Source organism: Bombina bombina, chromosome 5 (assembly GCF_027579735.1).
Source record: "Bombina bombina isolate aBomBom1 chromosome 5, aBomBom1.pri, whole genome shotgun sequence".
NCBI lineage: Eukaryota > Metazoa > Chordata > Amphibia > Anura > Bombinatoridae > Bombina > Bombina bombina.
The window spans coordinates 693,250,874-693,269,678 of NC_069503.1; the positions used below are offsets into that span (position 1 = coordinate 693,250,874).

The 18,805-nt window shown below is 39.9% G+C and overlaps 1 protein-coding gene across 2 annotated transcripts in view; it reads right to left on the minus strand.

Annotated features, from left to right (window-relative positions):
* The window catches only part of LOC128660722 (enoyl-CoA delta isomerase 2), a 167,813-nt gene that overhangs the window by 16,405 nt on the left and 132,603 nt on the right, over positions 1-18,805 (minus strand). For both annotated transcript variants that reach the window (XM_053714697.1, XM_053714696.1), the window contains exons 8-9: positions 4,881-4,970; positions 1,604-1,747 (exon numbers count right to left, since the gene is read on the minus strand). In XM_053714697.1, coding sequence (XP_053570672.1) covers positions 1,604-1,747; positions 4,881-4,970 — 234 coding nt within the window. The remainder of the gene's footprint in view (positions 1-1,603; positions 1,748-4,880; positions 4,971-18,805) is intronic.

Below are 18,805 nucleotides of genomic sequence, written 5' to 3' on the forward strand. Positions count from 1 at the left end.
CTGAAAGCTACCGCCCCATATCTGCTTCCACTAACATCAAAACTCCTTGAAAAACTATTTTATAACCCGCCTAACCCACTTTCTGTCCACCAACTCCTTGCTTGACCCCCTGCAATCTGGATTTGCCCCAAACACTCAACTGAGACAATCTTCTTTCTGCTAAAAGCAATGGCCACTACTCAATACTTATCTTACTTGACCACTCAGCTGTCTTTGACACAGTCGACCACCCCCTCCTCCTAGAGACCCTTAGCTCTTTTGGCCTCTGTAACACTGCTCTTTCTTGGATTCACTCATCTTTCTCACAGGTCGTTTTCTGAGTCATTTGCTGGCGATTCCTCCTCTCCAATACCACTGTCTGTTGAAGTACCTCAAGAATCAGTTCTGGGTCCTCTACTCTTCTACATTTATACTTCTTCACTGGGTAAACCTATTAAAAGTTATGGCTTCAAATATCACCTCTATGCTGATGACACCCAGATCGACCTCTCCACCCCTGCTCTTTCTCCCCTCTGTCCTTTCTTGGGTCAGCAATTGCTTATCTGGTATCTTTCTGGATGGCCTCTCACCACCTACCTAAAGATTAACATGTCCAAGACTAAGCTCCTTCTAAACCCCACCTCTAGCTCTACGCCGAATATTGACTTTTCTATCACCATCTCCCCAAGTTTGCTGCCTCTGAGTTACACTTGACTCAAATCTATCCTCATCCCCCACATCCAATCGCTTTTCTCATCCTGCTGCAAGCACCTACGCAATATTTCCAAGATTCGCCCTTTTCTGAGTGCTATCACCACAAAGCAAATACACCACTCACTTGTTATTTACCGACTTGACTACTGCAATAACCTACTTACTGGCCTTCCTCTCTCCCGCCTCTCCCCACTTCAATCCATCCCAAATGCCTCTGCAAGGCTAATCCACTTTTCCCTTCACTCTGTATCTGCTGCACCTCTCTGCAAGTCCCTTCATTGGCTCCCCATTCACAGCAGAATTAAATTCAAAATCCTCACGCTTACATACAAAGCTTTCACCAATGCCGCTCCCCACTACCTATCCTCTTTAGTCAACAAGTATATTCCGGCCCGCCCACTAAGTTCCGACAATGACCTGCTCCTTGCATCTTCGACTATCACTTCTTCCCATGTTAGACTACAGGACTTCTGTCGTGCAGCACCTATCCTCTGGAACACTCTACCTTGTGCTGTCAGCCTTTCCCCTAATCTTTCTTCATTTAAATGCTCCCTGAAGACTTTTTTCGTTCAGAGAAGCCTACCACCCAACTCAGTAATAAATTAATTCCACTCACCTAATAGTTTCCTCATCTAACTCTGTATTAACATCTTGCTCACTCTTGCAGTCCTCACCTCCTGTTTCTTAACCAACTACCCTTCAAGATTCTAAGTTCCCACGGGAATAGGGCCCTCAATTCCTCCTCTATGTGCTGGTAAAATTTTCTTTTTTCTTACAAGTTTTATATCATTGTCTTATCTAAATGAAAAGTACTAAAGGACAGCGCTGTGGAATATGTTGGCACTTTATAAATAATAATAACATATTTTCTCTGCTTTAGAATACAAGAACAAATAGTTATCATGCTTACGTTTTTGGGGAGACTGGAATATACTTTCAACTTTTCCCAAACTTCTCGCTGGAAAGTGCTATCAGGGAAAACCTCAGTGACTAGTCCCAATTTACAAGCTTCGTGTGCGGTCAGCTTCTTGTTGAAGAGAAGTACCTCCGAGGCCTAAAAGAAGAACATACATTCAATGCAGGAGATGACTGAACTTGCTCATGATGCTCCTAGAAAACTCTCACTGTTTAAAGGGACACGATAGTGCAATAAAAATGCTTTCATTCCTCAGAGCAGTTCATTATTACACGGTTGCTTGCTTATAAACATATGTTTAATCCCCACAAGGGCAGCTCCAGAAAGGTAATGCAGTGCTGCTCCTGCGCTGAACACAGCCAGTGAACCAATCAGCAGTGGCGTATGTGGATAGCCAGCAAGAGTGCATTGACCCTGACCCCATAGTAGGAGTTCTAGTTATTGGCAAGTAATCCAATAATACAATGCCCAAAGGCATAAATGCATTTTATTGTTGCACTATTATGCTCCTTTCATCACTGACCTATTTATAATGTTGCTTTTGAAAATAAAAAAAGAATAAGTTTAATATAAAAGACAAATTAGATTACTACACTACAAAGTCATCAAATAATAGGGACTTCAAGGTTACTCATTTTTCATTTTGAGGTTACGTTCAGCTGTCTCCAGATACAAGAGGTTTGCTGGTCATCATAGAGCTTCTATTCATGCCTTTTCAGTAGGTGAACGTGTTTGGGTCTCTACTCGACATATCCACCTATGTCAACCCAGTCACAAATTAGGGCCTAGGTTTATCTGCCCTTACAAAGTCCTTAAAAGACTGTCTCCTGTTGCCTACAAAGTGTCTTTGCTCAAAACCCTGCACATACACCCAGTCTTCCACATCTCACCACTCAAGCCCTACATCAAGAACAGATACTCAGCTCCGACCTCCTCCGCTCTCGATTATTGGTGACCCAGAGTATGAGGTTGCTAAGATCCTGGACTCCAAATACAGGCGCAGACAACTACAGTAAATCGTGCATTGGAAAGCTTACTCTGTGGCAGATCGTTCCTGGGTTCCTGTCCGCGATGTGCATGCTCCATCTTTGGTCTCCAGATTCCATGCTGCTCATCCTTTGAAGCAGACTCTGGTTCCCAGAGGGAACCTTTGAGTGGGGGGCTATGTCATGCCACTTCCTGCGCCGACCTGACTGTTGCCAGGGACGCGGCGGTTGCTGCTCTGGCTGTTGCCAGGGATGCGGCGGTTCCTGTGAGCGTGCAGCGATGACGTAATCGCTGCACGTTTCTTCCTCTGAAGCCGGATCCTTTGAGCTGCTTGGCGCTAATCGGCGCCTATGCAAGTATCTGCAGTGCTTACATACACTGCCCAAGTATAGGTGTTGCTTTGTGTACTCCTGGGTGCTGTGTTACTGTATGCTGGATTGCTATTCTGTTATTGAACTCTGCCTGTCTGACCACTCTGCTTGCTTAACCCCTGAACTACTGGATTGCCATATTGTTGCCAAACTCTGCCTGACCATTCTACTGGTTTACCCCTGAACTGTTACATTGCTGGATTTCCTTTGATGTTGATACCCGCCTATTCTTGCTCTTTTTATTGGTTCACCCCTGAACTGCTTTACTGCTGGATTACCTTCCTGTTGCCGGACTCACCGTGTCTTGACCATTCACAGTCTTCTTATTGTCCTGAAGGACAACCATGTCTACCATGAGTACTGCTTACCTCATTTCACCAACTTACTCTGCACTGGGATATTTCCGATCATTCCACTTGACGCCGGCATAAGAAGACTACTGGCCAAGTTTGGTCTGATAGAGAGATATCTCACGAGCATTACAGAATCTGCCCCTGGGTGGGAGAGATTTGAACTCTATTTTGTAGCCCTGAGATACTATGTTCACAGCCCAAGGATCTGGAACATCTTGTATCCATTGTTGACAAAACAGGGAAAGTCTGCCCTCCACCTGATCCGATCCTGGACCGGGGGTCGACCCTTTATGCTAACTTAGACTCAGCTGCAGGTTTATTTGATTGCTTCCCCTTGTTCCAAGACTGATTGGGTTTCCAAGACGACATGGACTGCTCTGGCTTGGAATAGGGAGAGGAAGACTTTTGACCTTTGAAGCTACAAAAGGAAAGAAAATTACTTTTTTCCCCTACTTTTTTGCTCCATTGACTTCTATGGGGGAATACTTTGTTGCACGCACAATATTCTAAATTCGGCTTTCTACACTCATCGGGTTTGCACGCAAGTAAAAAATGTTTACTTTCAAGCAGAGTTAGAGCTTGAGCGGAAGCGTTAAATATTGTTCTACTAATCTGTGTATACAAAAAAATAAAAAACAAAGTGCATGCCATGCAGTTCTATATTGCATTTACCTTGTCTCTTTTTCACATACAGAAATGCAGGAAATGATCCTTGGAGAAGTAAAGCAAAATCTGTCTTTTTACAATCTCAAGGGATCTTGCACTGCTGGAGGATAATTTTATATCATCTCACCTAAGCAGAGAGCTTTATATCATCAGGTGTTTAGAGAGAGAGAGAGACACTGATTATTAGTGCCTATAAATTCATCACGTTCATGTCTCTTCATTTTTATATAATTGCATTTCATGTATTAATTACTAAAAATGTCACAAGCATATGAAGAAAAAAAAAATCAGGGGTGTCTTATGAATTTCAAATCAGGGGCGTCGTATGAATCGGTTTTCCATTTTATTACCAAACACTTTCTATCTACCTACTAATTGCTCCTAAGAATAGACTTCTTGTTACTTTTCTATAACCTTCAAATGCAATTTCAGTTGTTTAATTTTTTTTTTTACTTTGCTGTATCACCCAAGGCTTTTCAACTTCTTCTATTAATGTTCAAATATATTTGCAATGCGCTCTGTGGATAATTCGGCATTGTGCCACACTGCTAGCCTAGCTTATAGCTTTGTGATCAGAACATTTCACCCTCTACTTGTAAAGCTCACATCGTTATAATGGATCATACATCCCTATATTGTTATTTAAATTCACTCTGCCGTTATTTTAGTCTATTGTAATAACATTTTTGTGAGGACAGCTGTTGTACATAATAATCTTAGTGGGGTGTCAATACTATTAAGTCTGTGACATCTGGGATAGGAATGTGTGGTTATGTCATTTGGAAAAAGGGTGTACAAATTAGAAGGCTCAATAAAAACAGTTGCTTCCAGAGGTAATTATGTAACAATGAAAATTAGGTTTACACAGTATATAGTAGCAGTAATATAACTTACCTTAGCTAAGCCCATTATCTTGGGGAATGTATATGAAGAACAGCCCTCTGGCGTTTGTCCTAACTGGCTAAATGGAGTGTGGAAAGTGGCCTAAAATTAAGAGCAAAATAAAAAAATTATGTATATATAAATTTAGGCAGGAAACTTATACAAACATAAAACACAATAGTAAGCAAGCACAGTTGTTTATTATATACAGTGTGTATATACATATATATACACACATACATATATATATACACACATACATATATATATATATATATATATATATATATACACACACATACATATATATATATATATATATATATATACACATACATATATATATATACACATATACACATATATATATATATATATACACATACATACATACATACATATACACACACACATGCATACATATACACAATCAAGGTATTTTTCTCCCTGGGTCCTCTCAGAGTGCAGTCCATTTCTGTGTTTTGTATATGTCTAGGGAAATCACAAAGGGCTTGTGCCATCCTTGTTTGTATCTCAGTGTGTTTGGTTAAAGTCATGTATTGTGTGGCTGTAGGTTAAGAACACAGGGTCCTTATGAACAGCTGTCTTTGAAATTGTAATGATGGAAACAACCTAACGCTCACTGTATCAGTCTGCCAGTAAAGCCAGAGTTGAACCCTTCTTTTCCTCACTCAAAAAAAAAACAACTTATATTTTCAACTTTTTTGGCATGGTCAATAGTTATTTTTTTTATTACAACTATTTTTAGTTGAAATAATTTTTATTAATTAACTCCACATCATTTCCACCTTTCTTAGAACATACATGTACATTTCACCATTGAAATACATCAGGTAACATAACATGACATTTACTTAACAAAAGCATCCCCGACTCTAGGGTATTCTCCTTATTTAGAGTTTGTGTATTGCACTCTTTATTTACTCTCATAAAGAGTTTGGCAGATGTACGTATTTTTCTTCTTTTCTCTGAGGTGAGAGTCTTGAACTAGAGGTCATCATGCTGAAGTGTGGAGATATTTTCAGTAGTAAGTCCTCCCCCCTTTATTTCTCCTTTGCAATCTTATTCAGACTAGCATTCTTAGTGAGGGATCGGGTAATTTTGGGGGTCTTTTCCTTTACATTTTCAACATAAACTATCAACAACTTTTAATGTAAACATATTAAACTAACAAATCAACAATATATGTGTTTTTTTCATAGAGTCATGTTCAGGCACTACATATTTTATCTTTACAGCATCTAAAGATTATTAGCTCATCAGGGGGAGCCTCCGTCCGAGTCCCCTTCATCATCCATCCTCCACCCATTCCCTATATTTCATTCTTTATTATTTTCCATTATCCAGTAGAGCCAGACTTTTTGAAACCAAGGCTCTATATCTAACTCTTGCTGCTGATTCGTACAATGAGAATGTCATCTGGATTCTGGATAGGACCTCCGTCCATGACGGTATTTCCGTCTTCCAGTATTTAGCAATGGTTATTCTCGTTGTGGTACAGAGAATCCTAATAAACACGTTTATGTGTGTATTGTATCTAGCTATGTTTTCGTGTAGTAGTGCTTGGGCTGGGGTGAGAGTTATCTGTTCATTTAACACCTTACTCAATAGGTTGGACAGTCTCTGCCATATATCGCTTACCTTAGTGCATTCCCACCACATGTGGATATAGGAACCCACCACTTGACATCCTCTATAGCAATGATTACCGCTCCCCTTAATCATATGAGCGGTTTTCATTGGCGTCAAATACCATCTGAAGGATGTCTTCAGAATATTCTCTTTAAGATCTGCGCTAATAAGTCCCTTACTAGCCTGAGAAAACATTTCAACCCAGTCGTCTATCTCAACCTCTTTGCCTAGATCTCTTTCCCATTGTATCATTACTGAGGATTTAGCCTGGCTCTTGGTCTGTTGTATAGATATGTATAATTTAGAGATTGCTTTTTTGGGTCTGTTAGGAGAAGTACATAGCCATTCCAAGGTGGACTGTTGTCTTTGCGTCATGGCTGTCTCTAAGTAGTTCCGTATGGCTGACATCGTCTGGAGATACAGAAACCACTGCAAATGAGTGGGTTTTATTTTTTCTTGAAGTTGGGTATAAGTCAGTACTTTGCCTTGGGACTGCAGGTCTGCCACCCTGTATAACCCCTTGTTTTCCCATTTCCTAATTCTATATTTGGAGTCTTCATTCACTATATATTTCAGTGGCATTGCTTGTGTGTGTGTAGGAACTATCCCTCCCTCCCGGTTAGCAGCTATCCACTGTTTTCTAGTGAGCATCGTGATTTTATTTTGGTAGAGGGCGTCTGAGTCTTTCAGATTCTTATTCCAGAGAATACCATCCGGTGTCTCTTGCCTCAGCATTTCTGCTTCCAAAGCAGGCCAGAGGATATCAGTCTGTCGTCTCCCCAGTATCGCAGTCTGAGCCAACCGGGCTGCTGTATAATAGTCGTGCAAGTTAGGGACGCCTATTCCTCCCAATTGTCTATGTCTTTGTAAGATATGTCGGGATATCCTCGATTTCTTATTATCTCTCAAAAACCTACATATATCCTTCTGAAGATCGTCTAAGTCTGAAATATTGATTTTAATAGGGAGTACACGGAATAAATATAGAATTCTGGGCAAGATTGTCATCTTCACCGCAGACATTCTACCATACCAGGAAAAGCCCATCTTTCTCCAGTTCCCTAACTCGGATCGGATTGCCTTAAACAAGGGAGTGTAGTTTGCCATATATAACTTTGAGGAGTGTGTAGTTAGCTTAATCCCCAGATACTTCAACCCTTCTGGTGCCCATTGAAAATCAAAATTGGCTTCGATCAATTTAATCGTATGTTTTGGGATAGCTAAAGGCAATGCTTCGCATTTATCAGCATTGATTTTATAGCCCGATATTTGCGAAAACAGATCTAAAGCTTGGTAGAGGAAGGGTAGGGATACTAACGGGTTTGTAACCGTAAGCAGAACGTCGTCCGCAAACAGAGCTATTTTATGATTTATCTTCCCTATCTCCACTCCTGATATATCCGGACAGTTCCGAATATATGCTGCCAACGGTTCAATGCATAGTGCAAAGATTAAAGGTGAGAGCGGGCATCCCTGTCTCGTACCATTAAGTATACATATTTCTTGAGACTGGTGTCCTATTGCCCTGACTTGTGCTGTAGGTGTTGAATATAATCCCTTAATAGCCTGCAAAAATCCCCCATTAAATCCCATTTCTGTAAGAATCGCTAACATATATTTCCAATCCACCCTATCGAATGCCTTCTCCGCGTCTAGTGAAAGGACCAGAGAAGGCACTCCTTTGTCTCGTAGATAATCTATTACCGAGACCATCTTGCGAATATTGTCTGGAGCTTCCCTATCTTTAATGAACCCGACCTGATCTGCATGTATAATAGAGGGTAAGATATGTTTTAATCTATTGGCCATAATTTTCGTTATAATTTTGAGGTCCTGGTTGATAAGAGAGATCGGCCTATAGCTAGTACATTTTGTGGGATCTTTCCCCTGTTTTGGTATGACCACTATTCTAGCCCTCAGTAGATCCTTAGGTATCGTCCCTCCCTCCATAATATGGTTTGCCAACACTACCAAATGGGGCACTAATAGTTCTTTGAATGCTTTATAGTATTCTCCTGGAAACCCATCGGGTCCTGGAGCTTTACCTGGCTTAAGTTCTTTGATAGCCGTCAACACCTCCATATGTGTTATTTTGGTATTTAGGGCCTCCCTATCTTCCTCAGTTATCTGTGGCAAATTCGCTTTTGCCAAGAAGGAATCAAATATCTTTTGTGTTGAGGGGCTGTGCTGTGTCTTTGTACCGTCATACAGTTCACTATAAAACTGAGCAAATATATCAACAATCTCCTGAGGGTGGGAGGTCATCTGTCCATTGGACCTTTGTATCTGTGCTATGGCAAGGGCTTGATAGTTGTCCCTAATTTTCTTTGCTAGGTATCTATCTGGTTTGTTAGAAAAAATAAAGTAGTTTGTTTTTAACTTGTGTGCCGCTCTTAAGGATTGTTCATTTAGTAGCGAGAGTAGACCCTGCCTTTTGTTGGTGAGCAGCTTCAAAGTAGTTTTTGATTGATTCTGTCTGTGTAGTGTTTCTAACGATTTAATTTCTGTCTCGATCTGTTTTATATCGGAGTCCCTTTGTTTTTTATATTGAGTTTTTTCCTTAATAAGGATCCCTCTCAATACTGTCTTATGTGCTGCCCATGGCATGATTGGATTTGTTGTGGAGTCTATATTAAGTTGCCAGTACTCTTTTAAGTGTCTAAGTATATTATTCTTCACTAAGGGGTTTTTCGTACAGTTGGGGTCATATGTCCAAGTCTTTATTCTCTTGGGGTCTGAGAGGTTGCCCAGGCTCATTTGTGTGATAGAATGGTCGGACCACACGCACGGATGTATAGCTATTGATTGAATTGCTGGCTGCAGGATCTGGCTAGTGAACATATAATCTATTTTACTATAACTATCATGGGCCGACGAATAATAGGTCGAATCCCCTGACCCCCCATTTAGTACCCTCCAGGTGTCATGTAAAGAGTGTTGGTCTAGGAGGCCCAGGATATTCTTAGCAATTGTTTTTTGGCGTTGCTTTTTCTTTGATGACAGGGTAAGATTCTGTTTTGTTAATGCTTGAAGATCAATATTAAAATCGCCTGCCAACAATATTCGCACTCTGGACCAGCTAGTCAGTAAATGTGAGATATTTTCAAAGAATTTGTCTTGTTGCTCATTTGGTGCGTATACATTACACAAAAGCACATCTGTGTCCCCTATCTTCCCTGACACTAATAAATATCTACCCTCCCTATCCGAAATGGTCTCACTATGTGTAAATGATATGGATGAATGTATCAAAATAGAAACACCTCTTTTTTTGGAGTCTAAAGTGGAGTGAAATTGTTGTGGATAGTCTTTTGCCCAGTATTTTGGGATAGTGTTTTTGAGAAAGTGGGTCTCCTGAAGATAAATAACAGTGGCCTTTAGTCGTCTGTAAGTGGTCATAGCTGTCCTCCTTTTAATGTCTGTGTTGAGACCTCTCGCGTTATGCGAGAGTAACACAATTCTAGGCAATGTCATTATCCCTGATGTGCGTGTATGTTAATCTCTTTCCCCTTATAGTCTGTCTCAATAAACAGTGTGTCAGTCGATCGTCTTTTGGGTTTGTATGATATCTTATCCAATGTCTTAAGGGTCCTGGGATCCCTTCCTGTCTCCTATTTGTCGTTACGTCAGCTTCCCCCAGTGAGCAACATTTTAATACACAATGCCCTACAACTCCATATAACATAAACAAAAACAAACATAAAATCAACATTAACCAGTATTGATATATCCTGAGGATAAACATGTGTCAAAACTAATATAAACAATAGCAAACAGATAGTCTTACCAGAGTTCACAACAGATTATCTTTTTTTTAGTAAGAGTTTTATTCATACCAAATTTCCTGGAGCGCGTCCATATAGCTACTCTTTACAGGTAACTAAAGATCATCTAATACGGGTAAGCTCCAAGTGTGTCTTACCATAGTCCAGGTATTACACTTTACCTTCCATATCTCTTTTTGGATAGGTTCAGCCTTTTGTCTTCTTCTTAGTAACTGTCTTCCACTTTGATCTTTGAGGCTTCGGACGAGTTTGGGATAGATTTGGCGGGGGCACTGATGTTTCCCCCATTGAGATGTCCGGAGCTTCTAGGCCGAGGACTTTACAGATATCTGGGATTTCTTCCCTTGTCTTGATGGATGTAGTTCTCCCATTCCGTGTTACATGTAGTGCAAAGGGGAAGCCCCATCGATATGGGATCTGATTTTTCCTCAGTAGTAGAGTAAGAGGGCGTAGTGCATATCGCCTTTGTAAAGTTTTAACGCAGAGGTCTTGGGAAAATTGAATAATGTTTCCTTGAAATTTAAACATGGGATTTTGTCTGGCTGCTAGGAGTATCTTCTCCCTATCCGGGAATCTCAGCAATTTAATAATCACATCTCTTGGTGGTTGATCTGGCTTAGGCTTGGGTTTAAGGGCTCTATGGGCTCTTTCTATGGGGTAATCAGAGTCAGCAGGTGTTCCCAGGATTGCGTGAAATAGCTGTTGGAGATATGTATGAAGCTCTTCAGCCGTTACGGCCTCTGGTATTCCTTTGAGTCTAAGATTGGATCTTCTGCTCCGATTTTCCATATCCTCAATTTTCTCTTCTAATTCCGTTATAGCTTGTTGTTGTGTGGCTAGAGTTTCCGAGGCTGCAACCACGTCCTCTCCCATCTCATCTGCAGCTGTTTCTAAAGAGTCAACTCTGCTTCCCAGTTCTGAGATCTCATTTTTGATTGCAGTAAGGCTGCTGGTTATTGTCGCCTGAAAACTGTCCATTTTCTCCCATAGTTTTTCAAAATTAGTTGTAATGTCCTGTTTAGAGACTAGGGACTGAAGATCTGCTCTGGTTACTGGTGTCATACCATTAGATTCCTCCTCAGTCTCAGACTCCATGTCTTCCTCTATTTCATCTGCCACTGGATCCTGAGACTTAGTTAGTTTAGATGCTTTAAAGAATGTATCAACTGAGACGGGTTTTGCCCCTTTGTCACTTTTGGGGCCTTTTCTGGTAGACATGGTAGGTGTCAATGGTGCACAAAGGTACACTGTGGTATATACAGATATTGCAAGTAGCCAAAGATATATATATATAAGTCAGTTTTTTCTCCCCCCTACTCGCCTTGAGTGTTGGCAGTAGTAAATTATTTTGCTAGTACGAGATGTTGAGAGTATGCAGCCTTCTCCTTTATAATATGTATATAGTTTCCCTCGCTTTCCTTGCTAAGGGTAAAAGGCTAGCTGTATTCCAGACCTCTGCCAGTTAATTTTGTTTATGCACAGACATAAAGATTTTCTCAGCAGCTATCCGTCATCTATTCAAACCTCTTATTTACTTTTTCTGTAGCACCCTCATCTTTTATTTATATGTATATTTGTGGGGCTTAGTGGCCGTTTATTGAGGGTGAAAATTTTGCTGTGGTATATGGAGAGTCTTCAACTCTTTTATGTCTTCAGTTCTCTGTCAGACCATCCAGTCCAATCATCTCACACGGCCATAATTTATATTATCAGTCATTATGATAGCCCAATATAACTAAAGCGGACAGCATCCCTCCTTATCATATGTGCCAAAGCATCCACACCGTCCCCTACCCCCAGGGCAAATGTCCACACTAGACGAAGTCGGTGAGGGAGACTGGGATATGACCCGCTGGCCCGGGCCAGCGGGAAATGGAGGGGGCAGGGAACAGTCCAGGGAACAAGACAGCTACCCACACTTTTGCAGCTCAGTGCTTTAAGATGCGCCAACAGTTGTTAAGTTTTTTTAGTGAGTAGTTTCATATATGGTAATGCTTCACCTCTCTGCCTTTATATTTACTGCAGTTCTTATTGCTGGCAGCAGTTCTGTATGATTGTGTCTTTTTACTTCAGATCCGCCTCATTAAGCTCTTCTAATAGCCTTATTATGATTGATGTTTGTGTTCCCCTAAGGGAGTTCTGTTTTAGTTAATTATAACAGTTTGCCCAGATTTTATTTGTATTTAATAGAGCCTGATGTCACTACAAAAGATTATGTGCACAAAGGTATTCACACTCTTTCCACTGCTTGTATGATGTGGTGCGATGTTCTCTGGCAATCATCCAAACATAAACAAGCAGGGTTTAATATGGGAGTTCAGAGGGGTGAAGGAACATCTAAGGCGTTTATAAGCTGTTATAGTGAAGGAGCTGTGTATGGTATCAAGTGTTGATTTGTCTCTCCTTTTTTTATTTAAGTAGTAGGTTAGAGTGCTTAGTGGTACTGTAGGGGTTACTCAAGAAAGAAATGTTCACACACTTTCCCCTATTATTGTTTAATGTAGCTGGTGCAGTATCCTTGGCTCTCAGCCACGCTGTGGATTAGCTGAACTGCTTGAGTGCCGCTGTGTGAGCCTCCAGCTCAGACAGCGCCGCACTCCCAGTATATCAGAAGCTCCTGATCCTTTGTTCCTCCAAGTTGCCCAGAGACCTGCTGCAGCGTGTAAGCACCGGAGTTCCGCTGCTCTCTAATTACACACCCAGGTTACTGTCTCTTGTGCAGCTCCCTACTCTGGATCTCGCCCCCACCGTCTCTTCCGGTGTCTAGCTGTGACGTCGCGGGGCAATGGCGCTTTCTCGCGCCTTTTTATCCCCTGTACTTCTAGCGTGTGCATCCACTATCGGGTGAGCCCCGCAGTGTACCTCCAACTCACCAGCTCTTTTCTGGGCAGCCACTTCTTCTGCTGGTATCGAGGGCAGCAAAACAGTGCAGATTTCCGTTCCGGTATATGGGTATCTATAGGGACAGCTTAGAGGTTTCCTTCAGGAGGCTGAATAGCCTTTAGATCTCTTATCTCTCCGCTGCTACAGTTCTCCCACTACTTCAATATGCATCTGTCCAAAATTTATGTTTTAACTCACTTTTAACAAGTAAAAATAATAAAGTTATGCAGGAGCTCATACATACTACGTCTGCTTCCTCTCTTAGGCTAGCTCCGCCCCCCCTATTACAACTATTTTTAAAGGTACAACTAGCACAGTTTTTGCCATCCAGCTGGTCCTGTTGCAAGAGGCTAGTGATGACCACAGCAGTGGTTTTTATACTTTTCCTCAATAAATAAGATTTGGTTCAGGTGATCACCTAATCGGTACTTCATTAAGTAGAATGAGGTGTGCCTGTGTTGGAATTCAACAGACAGAGACACTGGAATGGCTTTAATACATGTAGATATGCTAATATAAAGGGACAGTAAAGTCAATATTATATTTTTTTATAATTCAGATAGAGCATGCACTTTTAAACAACTTTCTAATTTACTTCTCAAATTAACAAAATTTGCTTTGTTCTCTTGGTATCTTTTATTGAAGAGTAAAACTAGGTAGGCCAATAAGAGCTCAGTTGTTTGCACTTGTCTTTAGTTCTCTAGGGCAGCAGTGTTTTGAAACATTTGTAGCTTTGTTATAACAATGTTGCAAAACACTGCTGCTATAGAGTACTAAAGACACGTGCACACTCCTGAGCTATTATGAGCCTACCTAGTTTAACTCTTCAATAAAAGATACCAGGAAAACAAAGCAAATTCGATAACAGAAGTAAATTGGAAAGTTGTTTAAAATTGCATGCTCTACCTGAATCATGAAAGTTTAATTTTGACTTTACTTTCCCTTTTAGAAAAAATTGGAGTGGTCTTAATTTTTACCAGAGCTGTATGTATGTATGTATGTATGTATGTATGTATGTATGTATGTATGTATGTATGTATGACATGGCCAAAAGTATGTGGACATGACCATCACACCTATATGCATGCTGGACATTCCATTCCAAAACTATGGGCATTAATATGAAGTTAGCACCCCTCATTTGCAGCTATAACAGTCCCAACTCTTCTGTGAATCCTTTCCACAACAGTTTGAAGTGAGTCCGCAGGAATTTGTGCGTATTTGTGAGGTCAGGCACTGATGTTGGATGAGAAGGTCTGGTTCACAATCAGTGTTCCAATTCATCCCAGAGGTGTTCAGTGGGGTTAAGGTTAAGACTTTGAGCAGGTCACTTGAGTTCCTCCACACCAAACTCGTCAAGCCATGTCTTCATGGATTTTGCTTTGTGCACAGGGGGCACAGTCATTGTGAAAATGGAAAAATCCTTCCTCAAACTGTTGTCACAAAGGTGGAAGCACCCAGTTGTCTAAAATGTCTTTGTATATTGTAGTATTAAGTTGACCCTTAAATGGATCGTAGGGGCTTAGCCCAAACCATGGAAAGCACTCCAACACCATTATCCCTCATACACCAAACTTTACAGTAGGCACTATGCATTTCAGTAAGTATTCTCCTGGCATTCGCCACACCCAGAATTAACCATCAGACTGGCTGATAGTGAAGCATGATTCATCACCCCAGAGAACACATATCCACTACTCCACAGTTCTGTAGATGCGTTCTTTACACCACACCAGTGGACGCTCGACAGTGTACATGTTGATCTGAAGCTTGTGTACAGCTACTAAACCATTGAAACCCATTTATTAAAGTTCCTGATGCACAGTTCTTGTGCTGAAGGTTGCTTCTTCTAGGGGTAGTAATGGTAAGTTATAATGTAGTATATTCAAAGAAAATGCTTTTGCTTCCCAGCAAAGGTTACATTTTAACAGACCTATTAGTCAGATACTCTGCCACTCAGTGGTAAACATTCTTCAGGTTACTTTGTTTAAATTGCTAGCATTTGATTCTTTTGCATATGCTGTCAGTTTCAGCCGGTTCTATAGTCACCACACTATACACTTTTATTTCCTTAGATATATGTAGGGAAGGGGAAAAGGTGGTTCAAACCATCCATTTTTAGGAAGGCAAAAGCTGACCCTGACTGAGGGAGGCATGTGCTTTGAGTCATAGGTGGGTTCAAGGTAGGGAAGAAAAAGTTGTAAATATTCTGTGAGTTGGGGAGCATGGTAAGTGAGCTATCACCACTCTGGAAGCTGGACAGTATGAGGGTAACTAAAGACTTGATGATCTAAGCCTCTAACGCTCTGGCAAGATGATCAAAGAAGTCTCGTCAGTAAGATGAGGTCCCTAAAATAATTTTTGAAATGTAAATTTTTAGCTTGAGACTGTTTCTCACTACATAGAGATTTGAACGTGAAGGTGAGACCCCTACATTAAAATATGTCTAAGAAAAAAACAAAAACAAAAAAGGGAGGGGTTTTAGGAGACAGGAGACTCCTTCAGCCAAAACTCTGCAGCAAAGGAATTATTGTATAAGTCCAAAATACAGTAATAATATTATGAGAGGAGCCCACTCTCGCTATCCGACAATTGTATTATGTCAGTTTCAGTATATGACTTTGGTACCCCAACAAAAGTTCTCTCACATAATAGTAAAATAGAGTAGTATAAGGGCTTACCCTGTCACTGTCCAAAGTTCCTTGTAGAAACCGCCAAATTGGGGGCGTGAGGACAGCTTGCTGCCAATATTCAGCACAGAGATGGCCGATGCTCCAACCCCTGATAACTATGTTACCGGAAGGTGACCTGGCTGTGTCCGTGGTTCTTTGTGCAACGCCAATCCTGGGCGTCTTAACTCTGTCCGGAGGTGCTTCAACCTCTCCTAGTCAGTCTCGAGCAAAACCGCTCCGCTGTCGGTAGAGCCGTAGTAGCTCCAGACCGCTCACCTCCAACGCCAAGTCATGGGTATGTGCTGATTCAGCCAATCCGGATACGGCACTCGGGAGGAAGCCGGTCAATGTTTAAAACGGAGAGTGAATAGGGGGGATCCCTTCCACTGGGGTTGTCTATAGCAAGGTGGGCTCAAAAACTCTTAAGCAAGGGTGGATAAGGCTCAGGTGCTGGACATATTAGATAAGGCAAAAAGAGAAAAAACTGAGCAGTATCCGAAAGTATATAAAACTTAGCATTTATTCACCCATAATGGTATTAAAAGGTCCATATAGTTACACCACCATATAAAATACAAAATAGTTCAGAAAACAGCTGTATAGATAAGCTTATCTATACAGCTGTTTTCTGAACTATTTTGTATTTTATATGGTGGTGTAACTATATGGACCTTTTAATACCATTTATGGGTGAATAAATGCTAAGTTTTATATAATTTCGGATACTGCTCAGTTTTTTCTCTTTTTGCCTTAGGAAAAAAAAAAATCTCAAATGTTATTTCTCTCCATAATGGCAAATTTTTGATTCTACACTAGTGGGGGCTAGCTGCTGATTGGTGCCTGCACACATTTGTCTCTTGTGATTTGCTAACTAGATGTGTTCAGCTAGCTGCCAATGTTCCTTCAGCAAAGGATAACAAGAGAATAAAGCAAATTTGATAATAGAAGTAAATTGGAAAGTTGATTAAAATTGTATGTTCTATACAAATCATGAAATAAAATGTTGGGGTTAGTTGCAAGAGATGTATACAATGATATTCTGAAAGTTCAAGTTATAAAGTTGCAAATATTCTGATGAAATTCAATATAAAAAAGTTAGATTAAAGACAAAACAAACTAATTGCCCTTAAAAAGAAAGTCTAAATTTAAAACAAATATCCTAGGGCTAGGAAATTGTAAAATATGAATAGGTTTGATATGTTGTTGTAACTAATTCCATAAGTAAAATTAACAAAAAATTTGAAAGAAAAACAACAACAAAACCCATTGCTAAACATCACGTTTACAAATTTTTAAACATAACCTATACCACCACCTAGAGGCAAAAAAATAAAATTACATACACACATTTAGAAACGTCTCACTGATAATATACATACTTTACAGCCACAATTTCTATAATTAAGTATTATAAAGGAAACCCCACATAAATGAAAATATAATCAACATAATTTTATTAAAAAAAAAAAAATCTAATTATTTGTGATATCAGAGAATATTTAGATGAACAGAAATTGTGTATTCACTTAAAGAAAAAGTCTATAAAAACATAAAAAAGAAAAAGAGGGCCTGAACCAGTATTATGCACTTGATCAGATTTCTCTCTCTCCCAAGGTAAAAAGCACTCAGGTGACTGTCAGTGACGCACTAAGTATCTCTTCAATACATCATTAAGGCAGTTTTTCCTGTAGCAGTTATTTTAGCTTTAGATCTCATGGAACAGGTAAAATACCTTATTTTAAAAACAGCAAATTATGTTGACCTAAGAATAATGGTAATTTCCAATCTCCCTTAAAATATCAGAACTTATCTTCAAACCTGTCAAGCTCTAGTCACGTTTTATGCCTCCTCCAGATTTAAACAGTATTACTATGTTCCCTTTTTACTCGGCACAATTGCGACATCTATAAAAAGATATACATTTATATATATCGCCTTACCAAGCAGAAAACATAAATGACCTTTCAGTATTTCGCATTCCGAGTTTCAAGAAAATGGCCTCTTATCAAAGAAGTTTTTTCTAAAGTAACTTCCAAATGTATGTTTTTCTACTTATAATAGACTTGAGGACAACAAATGAAAAATCAAAAGGTTCAGAGGATTTTTGCACAGACACAATTTTAGGCTGTCTTATATTTTAACTACATTAGTTATTGTTCCCTGTGTCTTTCAGAAATCAAACTACACAAGAAGAGAACTGTTCTACTGGCCCTGGTATGGTCCAGGAGAAATTGTTGTTTGTTGTTGTTGTTTTAGACACAGTTCTTCTGGCAGGGCAGAAATATAGGCTACTTCATCAACTGACAAGTTTTCCCTAACAAAGTCCATGTGTTTGCCAATACTTGTAAATAAATGATTGCATGATTGATTCCTTGACTTTGAAAAGCAAGTTTTTTTGTACCCTATTGTGTACATGCTTGCTGGACTGTTACAGCTAAGCCTTCTCATTATTGAATAATAATTTGAAGAGAAGGCCCTTACGTTGTGTATCATGTACGTTCTGCAGGTTTCGGAGTTTCTCAGAAATGGCCTGAGCAAGGATTTGTTGGTTAGTTCCTTTTTTTTCAGGCATTGAAATTGATTCGGACAGTAACACTTGGATTTTTTTATTTTTTTTTTGGTTTTGCTGAAATCACCCATTTGAAAGTATACATATGTTTTTTGTTAAAACTGGTGCCCTTTTGAATACTAGATTATTGTAACAGAAAACTGGATTTTATTACAAGACCAGAGACTCCTATTTTGCATATCTTTCTTTACTACTCATATGCAGCCTTTTAAAGTAAAACATAACATATATTGAAAAAACAATAAGAAGCTAACATGAGAGCTACTTATAATAGACAAGAAAAAAGCAGCCAATCAGAGAAGGGAGTTGAGTATAAACAGATCCTATCACTGTCAAACCTCCTCTTTCTTTTTTCTGCTCATCAAAGATAAGTGC